Source organism: Carlito syrichta, unplaced genomic scaffold (assembly GCF_000164805.1).
Source record: "Carlito syrichta isolate Samal-C Ts95f unplaced genomic scaffold, Tarsius_syrichta-2.0.1 Scaffold308699, whole genome shotgun sequence".
NCBI lineage: Eukaryota > Metazoa > Chordata > Mammalia > Primates > Tarsiidae > Carlito > Carlito syrichta.
Window position 1 is genome coordinate 625,192 of NW_007252795.1, and position 9,991 is coordinate 635,182.

General features: G+C 49.3%; 1 protein-coding gene across 1 annotated transcript in view; it reads right to left on the reverse strand.

Moving 5' to 3' along the window:
- Nucleotides 1-9,991, reverse strand: part of TANC1 (tetratricopeptide repeat, ankyrin repeat and coiled-coil containing 1) — a 182,689-nt gene that overhangs the window by 7,404 nt on the left and 165,294 nt on the right. The window contains exons 19-22 of the mRNA XM_008065648.1: nucleotides 6,323-6,456; nucleotides 3,884-4,007; nucleotides 3,406-3,581; nucleotides 1,267-1,399 (exon numbers count right to left, since the gene is read on the reverse strand). Coding sequence (XP_008063839.1) covers nucleotides 1,267-1,399; nucleotides 3,406-3,581; nucleotides 3,884-4,007; nucleotides 6,323-6,456 — 567 coding nt within the window. The remainder of the gene's footprint in view (nucleotides 1-1,266; nucleotides 1,400-3,405; nucleotides 3,582-3,883; nucleotides 4,008-6,322; nucleotides 6,457-9,991) is intronic.

A 9,991-nucleotide genomic window follows, 5' to 3' on the forward strand; every position in this document is an offset into this window, starting at 1 on the left:
CCGCAGAGGTCTGGGAGGAGAGGTGTTTAGTTCTGTGATGCCTCCAAAGCTGGATGCCACCACTGCAGGAGCCCAGCTGCTGGAGCCACTGCTTCTGGGAGTCTCAGACCTCCAGACAATGTGATGAGGGAGAGGACCAGGGCGCTGGCCAGCCGGTTCAGCTTCTTACCTATCTTCCCCTGAACTGGGCACTCAGGAGGGGAGTAGTGCCCAGTACAGGTCTGTCCTTGTTATTTTATTGAACTAAGGCATCAGAGCAGCCATGACCCATCCCTCCCTTCTGAGTGGGATCTGGGGGAAAATCCATTAGACCGGGCCTCAGCATAATTCCCTTCGTTCCCAGCAGCACCCACCTGACGGCATGTTCTCAGTACCCCGGCCCCTGTGCAGGTGCCATCACGAGGTACTCTGGGACAGTGCAGTGCAGGCCCTATGCTCATGCCACACTTGCTTCTCCATCCTGGCCTACACACAGCCACAGCCTTCCCTCCCACCACCTTCTGAGCACAGCAGGAGCACTGAAGAGCATGGGCCCGGGAGTCGAACTGCAGGGTTCACAAGGCCCTGACACTACAACTTTGGGGGAGCTACTCAGCCGCTCTGTGCCTTTTCTCATCTGCAAATGGTGGCGTTATCGCTACCCACTGATGGGGCTGTGGGGAGGATCGAGTCAAAATGTGAACCTGCTCAGGATACTGTCACTGCTCAGTCCTATCAGCTCATGATTTTCATCCTAGTCCCCTGTCCAGAAATGCTCTTGGCCAAGGAACTACACATCAAACCAGAATAGCCACATTCTAGGTCTCTTCCCCCACACACTGGTGTGTCATGTCGCAACCAGTCAGACAGGAGGGGCTCTCCCTACTCAGACCCCCCCCCCACTATCCTCAAGTAACCCCTCATCTTGCCTCCATGAAATCAGACTTCACAGAAACTGTGCTGGGGTGGCCATTTCCCTTCCAGCTGGCCACGACTGCTCCAGAACAGGGCTTTTCAGCCCTGGCTGCTCATTCGAGTTACCTGGTGAGCTGTCCAGCCCATACCCACAATTAGAGTGCAGTCAACCCCCGCCACGGCATAATTCTAGACTGTCCAACACCGGCCTCTGCTTGGAAGACTGAGACACACAGATAGATATATCTCCAAACACCTGACATCCGATTTCCTGACCCGGGAGCAGGTAAGTCTGTATGCTCCCTGGGGCACTTCACAGTCTGAAGTTGCCCTTTTCGTCCCCCCTGCTGAACAAAGGTGGAGTTCACTGACCTAACTTGGCTCCTTTTCTGAGTAGCGTGACCACTACCGATGTGTTTCGACAGCCGATGGCTCTGTCCAAGGGACGCATTCCACTGTGGTCCACATGCTCAATCACGGCTCCCTTCTCTACCAGATACAGCACCTGCAGCAGAGCAGAGAAGCCTGAGGAGCAGCTGGGGCAGGGGTGCTGCCACTCGCCCCTCTCCAGTCACAGATGGGTGTGCACATGTATGCGCTCTATCTCTGTCTCAGCCCGCTTTCCGGCCACAGAGTTGGGACATAATTGCCTTTTCATTTCCAGCTGAATAGGAGGTAGACTTGGGCAGTGAGCGCCAACATGCGGGTAGGCTACTGCAGTGGGTACTGGGGAGATACTCAGACCCACAGCCTGGGTATCGTAAGCAGGCAAGATGGGCAGCTTGGGACCCAGCAGACTTGAAGATAATTCAAGTTAAGGCTTAGGAAAGAGACGTGAAAGACACTGGGAAGGTAAAGATGGCAGGTTTGATGCCATGGTACAAAGACCAATCTGATGTGATAAAACAGCTGTCATCTGAACTAAACAGAAAACAAGAAGAAAAAAATCACTTTGGCTACTCAGAGTTCTCTGTTGACTTGAAAAGAAGCCTGAAGCCATTTTAGACTTTCATGTGGATCTGATATGACATGTTTCCTATCATCCACCAGCTACTCAAAATCACACTAGAGGGGTTAACATCTAGACTAAACAGAGAACTCCTACAGCTCAACAACAAAAAGCCAAATAACCCAGCTTAAAAAAATGGGCAAAGGACTTGGATAGCTATTTCTACAAAAATGAAACACAAGTGGCTAACAAGCATATGAAAGATATTTAATGTCACTAAGCTTTAGGGAAATGCTAATCAACACTACAATGAATATTTCATACCCATTAGGATGGCTACTATTAAAAATAAAAAAAAAAAAGGAAAATCCATGTTGGTGAAGGTGTGGACAAATTGGAATCCCTGTGCAGTGCTGGTGGGAAGGTAAAATGGAACAGCAGCTGTGGAAAAGAGTATGGCAGTTCCTCAAGAAATTAAAAACAATCATCCATATGATATAGAAATTCTATCTCTGGGTTTATACCCCAAAGAAGCAAAAACAGGGTCTCGAAGAGAGCTCTATACACCTATGTTCCTAGGTTTTATCACCTCACACATTGATTGAACTTAGGCATTTGGTAAAGGGATAAAGACAGTGCCCAAAGCTTTTTATATTAATTTTAGGCAATGCCACAACGCTTTAAAAAACAAAATATGCACAATGGACTGCTACGCAGTCTTATAGAAGAGGGAAACCCTATCATGTGCAGCAACATGGGTTAACCTGGAGACATTACACCAAATGAAATAAGCCAGGCATAGAGACACAAATACTGATCTCACTCATACGTGGACTCTAAAAAAGTTGAACTCATAGAAGCAGAGAGTAGAATGGTGGTTACCAGAGGCAGGAGATGGGGGACATGGAGAAAGAGGAGAAGTTGGTCAAAAGGTTCAAAGTTTCAGTCAGACAAGAGGAATACGTCCTGGCACAGCATCGCGACTCCAGTTCATAACAATGTATTTGTACTTCAAAATAGCTAAAGGAGTATCTTAAATGTTCTCACCATAAATAAATGATAAGTATTTGAGTGATGGTGTTATTAATTAGACTGATTCGATCATTTCCACAATGTATACATGTCTTGAAACATCACATTGTGCCCCATAAATATATACAAGTATTTGCCAATTAAGAATAAAACGCAGAGAAAGAAAAACCAACCAGCTAATCATTTGTTTATTTCTCATAAAAGTGTTTTCTAATTATCTATGCAGGAATTTTATTTAAATGGATTACTAGGAGAAAACCACTTATGCCTTATACATGTCTGCTGTATATACTGTTTGTAAGCAGGTGTTTTTAGGCTTTTAAGAGTCAACTAAAATCTTTACTATAGTCCTGGAATAGACGTGTATCACAGAATTAGAAGAAAATGAAAGCTCCCCCGCCACATACACACACTGACCACATGCAGTTAGACAGAAGAAAGAAGTCTTCTCAAGAAGACTCTGGAGCTGTCCAGTCTCTGGGGTTTCTTTCTGACGGAGGCAGAGGGAAGAGACACCTATGGGCACTCACAGTCTCAGCATCGCCGTAGAAGGCGGCCAGGTCCAAGGGAGTACGGCCGTTCTTGTCCATCTGGTCTATCTCGGCTCCTTCTTCAACCAGGTACTGGACCACTGCCCTGTGGCCTTTCAGACAAGCCCAGCTTAATGCTGACAGGCCCTCTTTGTCCAGAGCAGAAAGTGCAGCACCTGAAAGAAAAGCCCATTCACAGAACATGAACCTCATAAGACCACCAAGCCTGGAAGCAAGCCGTTTCCCAACTGTGAACACACCTGGCCTGAACCGCTATCAGTCAAACCCTACAGAGTTGAAGACCCAGACAGAATGGCTTTCATTGCTGAAGGTGACTGCTGGGCCTGTGGGCTGCACTACATTAGAGAATTTCCATAACCAAAGACTTAAACTCTGAATCAGAAAGGACTTCGTGGGTCTGCCTAAGCTCTGTCAGTCCATCCAAAGGAGCCTATGCAGGTGGGTGACAAGCCGCTACCTTGTGAAAGGAGGAATTCCACGGTGCTCAGGTGGCCTTCACAAGCAGCCACCATGAGGGGCGTCCGACCCTGCTTGTCACTTAGGTTCACGTCACAGCCGCGATCCAACAGCAGTCGAACAATCTGAAAGAGACTCTCAGATTAGTCTTCTGCTGCATTTTTTTTCTGTCTCTCTCTCTTTTTTTTTTAAATTGGAGTCTCACTCCATCGCCCAGGCTGCACACTCACAGCCACCTCAGCGTTGATCCACTGGGCTCGGGCGATCCTCCTGCCTCAGCCTTCCAAGCAGCCAGAACTACAGGCGCATGCTACCACGCCCAGTTAATTTTTGATTTATTGTGAGAGACCCAAGAGATTAAAAAAAAACTCTAAGAGAACTATTACTATATGAATTCCTACCCCACGTTCACTGTATTTGTTTGCAGTGTTTGTACTTAGAATTTTGTTAAGTTTAATTTTTGTTTGTCTCATAAAATAACCGATTGCTTCCGCAACTGCTGCTAGCAGTATGTGAATGTCAAGTAATAAACCCCTCCCGGACATTCCTTTGCTTAGCCTGTCTGCTGACATTCCACTCTGCTCATTTAGCAGCTCCCCAGTCAATCACAGGTAGCTGAGCGGACCAGACCAATCCCAAGTGCCCCTGTACCCATTAGGAGAAATTACCCTATCATGTAAAAACAAGTTTAAAGTTCTTTCCCCTCCCTCTGTAATGATGTATAAAAACTGCTTGCCATGCTGGATCGGGGCTCTCGTCCCTGAAGCTGCTGCTTCGGGCGTGAGCCCAGACTTGAGCCTGAATAAAGACCCTTGTGTGTTTGCATCGAGCTGGCTCTTTGTGGTCTCTATCTCTCTCATTAGGGTCCCGGGTTCAACAATTGTAGAGAAGAAGTCTCGCCAAGTTGCCCGGGCTGGTCTCGACCTGCAGGCTCAGGCAATCCACTCACCTCAGCCTCCTAAGGTACTGGGATTACAGGCTGAGCTACCGAGCCTGGCCCCTGTTGCATTTTCAACCACATTCTCTATGCCCGGACAGGGTTCTCTACCTTCACACATATTCAGATGATGCTCTTCTTGTGAGAGTCCCTCTAAGCTGTGGGAACCATGAAGCCTTTGAACAGGATCTTTTTCCAACACATACTCATTTTTACCATGCCCAATTTGTGACTATCAGCAAAACATACACATACCAGACAGCAACAGTACTCTGGGCAAGGAGGGACGCCAATCACAGTTGAGTAGGAACAAGACAGCCACACAGGGAGGTGGAATACTGATGCAAAACTCAGGAGGCAAACAAGGGGTAGTGTGTGCTGAGGCTCGCAAAGCACCTGCAGTCAGTCCAGGGCAGGCAGGGGCGTAGAAAGCAGCTCACTCATCACACCCCAAGCCACATGCTTGCCTAATACGCAGGGCCGGTGAATGGCTTGCCCTTCAAAGAGGGCAGTTTTCAGCAGAGCTTCTGGAAGGAGATGCTCAGCCTCAGGAACTGTGCATGGTAGTAAGAAAGGGAGGAAAAAAACAGAAAACCAGAAAGGGGTCACCTATGACCCTCACCCCCATGGAACTGCTTCATCCATGGATAAGTTGAGTCTCGCCCTGGTACAGTATCTATTATGTTGCCACAAAAGGAGGTGGCACTTCCATGGCCTTCTTGCTCTTTCTGTACTACCAAATGCTTTCCACACTTGCCTTGACCTAGGAAACACTGGGACCAGGAGACAGGATTAGCCAGGGCATCAGGTCGAAGTGGCAAGGGTGACAGGAAACATTTGGTAGAAACCAAGTTCTCAGAAATGAAAAGGAGAGACCGGGCACAGTGCCTCATGCCTGCAATCCCAGCATTTTGGGAGGCCGAGGCAGGAGGATTACTTGAGCCCAGGAGTTTGAGACCAGCCTAGACAACATAAGGCAACCTCGTCTCCAGAAAAAAATCAAAAAATTAACCAGGTGTGGTGGCACATACTTGTATAGCCCCAGCTACTCGAGAGGCTGAGGTGGAAGGATCACCTGAGCCCAGGTAGTCGAGGCTGTGGTGAGCTGTGATCACACTGCTACACTTCAGCAGCTTGGGTGACAGAGTGAGACTCTAACTCAAAAAAATAAAAAAATAAAAAACGAAAAGGAGCAAAGCCGAAGTCCTCGTGGAAAGCCTTCGCACTCCTACCAATGAACTGTGGGACTCGGCAGAGATGTGATTCTATGAGTCAAACTTTGGTCTAGAAAATTCTTTTTAATGGCCCCGATAAGATCCTTTGTGTCTGCAGCTTACGTGTTACCTGGGGCTAGGCATGGGGCAGGGACTTGGTCACTGTTTACAAAGTGAAGGAATAAATGGCTGAACCACGAGTCGAGGCTTCCCGTTCCCTTGAGCTAAAGACAACAGTGAACTCCATCCCAATCTGCTGCTTCTGAAGAATTTGGGGCCCACCAGGTACCTGCCAATGCCCCTGGCGTGCCGCACAGAACAACGGCAGGACTCCTCTCCTGTTCATCCGCGACACGGTAGCACCTCGCCCCAGCAGCAGTTCACAGACCTCCAGTTTCCCTCTTCCGGCGGCAGCGGTCAGGGCTAGAGGACAGTCAGCGGAGGGGAGGCTGTTAGCATGTGAAGGATGAAAGGAGGTCATGGTTCTTGGACACTCCTCCCTTCCACTGGAAAGTGGGGGTCTACGCATCCTTCCCCCTGAATCTGGGTGGGCTCTGTGACAGCTCTGACCAACAGAATACAGCAGGAACAATTATGCGCCATGGTCTGGGCCCAGGTCCTGAGGGCGGTCCACTTGCGCTTCCTTGGAACACTCCTCCTTGCAACCCCGAAGCCACGGGGTGAGAAAGCCCACGCAGCCTTGTGGCAAGACCCACAGGAGGGAGGCCTGGGTGTGGCTGGCAGTCCCAGATGAGTCCCTGCAGCTAGCCAACCCACCATATGCTTGGGCAATCCTGGAAACGGGGTCCCCAGCCAGAGTCAGCAACCCCAGCTACAGTCTGGTAGGCAGAGGCCAGCCGTCCTACCATGCCCAGCCCAAACGAGACTCAGAAGTCAGTTTTGGTTTTGTTTTTCACAGCAAGAGATAACCAGAATATAGTGCAATGCAAAGACGGATTAGTATCATTGTACAGTCTGGCCTCTTACCCTTGAGTCATCACATTTCACTCAAGGAGAATAGTTACTGAGAGTCAAGAGTGTATCACATCACTCCCGCCTTTATGGAGCTGAGAATTTTTTTTTCCCCCTGAATAGAGATGAGGTCTTGTTACATTGCCCAGGCTGGTCTCAAACTCCTGGGCTCAAGCAATCCTCCCGCCCCAGCCTCTCAAAGTGCTAGGATTATAGGTGTGAGCCACCACACCTAGCCAAGAATCTTTAAATAAGATTTAGGGTGAAAAAACCAAGAAAGAAAAAGAGAGGATCTAGTTGCAGAGGGCCTGAGTGCTCAGGTACACAAGTCAACGTGACCTGGGAAGCAGTGACCTGCCCCTGTCATGGCAGTGCCACATACAGGTCAGCTAAGGTTGAGACAAAAATGACAGGAAGGGAAAAATCAACCAGTCAGGGTCTCCCAATACCCTCACCTCAGTGACTGGGCCTCCCCCCCATCCCCGGGGGAGGGTAACAGTCAAAAGCAGGGGTAGAAGAGGTGCTGCCACGTCACGTGAATCACTGTCTACAGGGAAGGACAGTAGTAAGTGGCAGGGACGATTTTTGGCCAGCATGACAAGCTGCTCAGTGGGATAAGAGGACAGGAAGGGGGTGGATGCTCCTTGGGAGGGAGTATGTACGACACTGAGGAGAAGGAAGGAGATGGTCACATGCCATGTCATGGCTTGATTCCTGGTGCCTGCCTAGGGCAACTTTGTTTTTAAGCACAGCCTTGAACCTACAGCTTCCCAGCTTCCAGAAGACAGAAGTGTTCTCACAAGTCTGTTAGACAGGCAGGCAGACCCCTCAATGAAAATGGGGGGCACAGAACTAGGCCCTTCCAACGGTGAAGGCCGAATGCCAGTGAATTTACAAAATGCACCCAGCCACCAGAGATCCAGATGAGTGGGAAACGGATGCAGAACAATGGCAGCACTCACACCTGCCATGGGGGTGAAGACAGCGGCCACACTGGCAAATCGGCTAACACGTGTGTCCCTCTATCAGGCAACTCCACCTGCAGACACACCCTGCCAGCGCTCTCAGGGTGCACCAGAAATGCATGTGACAGTGCTCACAGCGGCGCTGGTCCCAGCAGCCTCAGGCAGCAGGCAGTGCAGATGGCCACCAGTGGTAGACACACGGAGAAACTGAGGTATGGTCAAACGATGGAATGCTACATGGTAATGAAAATGAACGTCATGCAGCTAAATGCAACAGACTGGGTTAGTCTCACAAACTTATCATCGACTCAAAGATACAAAACATAGAAGAATATGTGCAAGGTGACCGGTCATACATAGTTCAAAACCAGAGTCCTGTAATAGCAGGAGAGGGTCACCTGTGGACCTCCTTAGAAAGGTGAGACCCAACTCAGACTCTGTGCTCCTCAGCACAGCCCATGGCCTGATGGCTAAGGCCATGGAGCCACAGGCTCAGGAATGCTGGCTTCCACATGCACATCGAGGTCTGTCTGTCCTCTTTGACACCCGCCTTTTGGACAGGTGGCAGATGTCTGCTCCTCTGGAACCCACAATAAAACCTGGGAAGCTGAGGGTCCATTCTTGAGCTGTGACCTCCTCTGGCAGCACCTACTCCAGTCAGGATGGCCATAGTTTAACCCCCAGGAGCCACACAACCAAAAGGAGGCAAACTTGATACCTGGGCCTGATCAGAAGCTGAACAAACAGTTCTCCCAAGGCACAACGTCTCTATGGACTGTCCTCAGGGTCACAGTGCAGTGTGGTCAGCGACTTCACCTCTTCGTGTGTCACTGGGAGCTGTCCACATTTGCCCGATGGGTCATCTGAGCTCCACTACCAACCGTTCAGGGGGTCTTCTCCACCAGAAGGTGACGAGGTGGTGGCAGGGCTCAGAGGAGGGAGTGTGACAGACTGTGCTGTTCTTGGGGAACCCAAGAAAGTCAAGGTCAGGCCCAGGACGATGGTGTGGAAAGCACTCCCTCTCCATCCTTCTAGAAGAGTAAGTCAGCTCTCGCTTCACTTCTGTTCCTCAGTCAGTGTGGACCTCAGCTGTGGGGGGACTGTCCCTTCTTCAATAACCTCATCACAGAATGACCCCTAAAAAGGTTTACATGGTAACTCAGGGAGAACAGGAGTGTCTGTTGGCCTGGCCGATTCTGATGTCTCACTCTCTATCACTCATGACCTGGATCATGGCCTCTTTCTTTTCAGGAAGAAGGTTACCACGTTTCTCCAGAAAAATACGTTTAAAGGGATCTGGATCTGTCCTGATGAATTCAAGACTCTTGATCTAAGTTTCCCAGCAGACAGCACTAAAAGTGCAGGGTGACCAGAAGAGGTCACAGACCAGCAACTGACTCCCAGCTTCCCAGTCTTAAAGTGGGTATCAGAGAGAGCAGGCGTTTGCCAGCTGTCAAGATGCTCCAAAGTGACACTACTTTTCCATGAGGCACAGCAAATTCTCATGGCAGGTTCTGCTCAGTTCCCTGGGACAGAACAGTACTTGTTCTATTAGTTGACATGGTCCTTTGCAGCTCTCCAAGGAGATAACTGATAAACCCAGCCACGGTCCTCATGAGAAGTCAGAGCTGGCACCAAGGTATGTGTTCAGTGGGTCATCCTGGCAGAGAGCACAGAGGGCCTATGCACATGGCTCTCAGAACATAAGTGAGTCCTCAGCTCCAGAATCCAGGGTCAAGTACATAACACAAGACAAAAGACCTAAAAACATGGTTCAGACCCAGTCACTGTGTGTGACCTTGGCACACACCTTGGCATATCCTCATGGTTTCTGGCCTTCAGTTTCCTCATTTGTAAAGCTAAGGAGTTGAGCTGGATCAGATTTACGAAGAGTCTAAAGGTTCAGCAAATATTTAATTCTATTTTCATTATTTAAACATAACTTAGCCATTTAAAAATTTTTTTTTTTTGAGTTGAAGTCTCACTCTGTCACCCAGACTGGAGTGCAGTGGCCGCTCCCG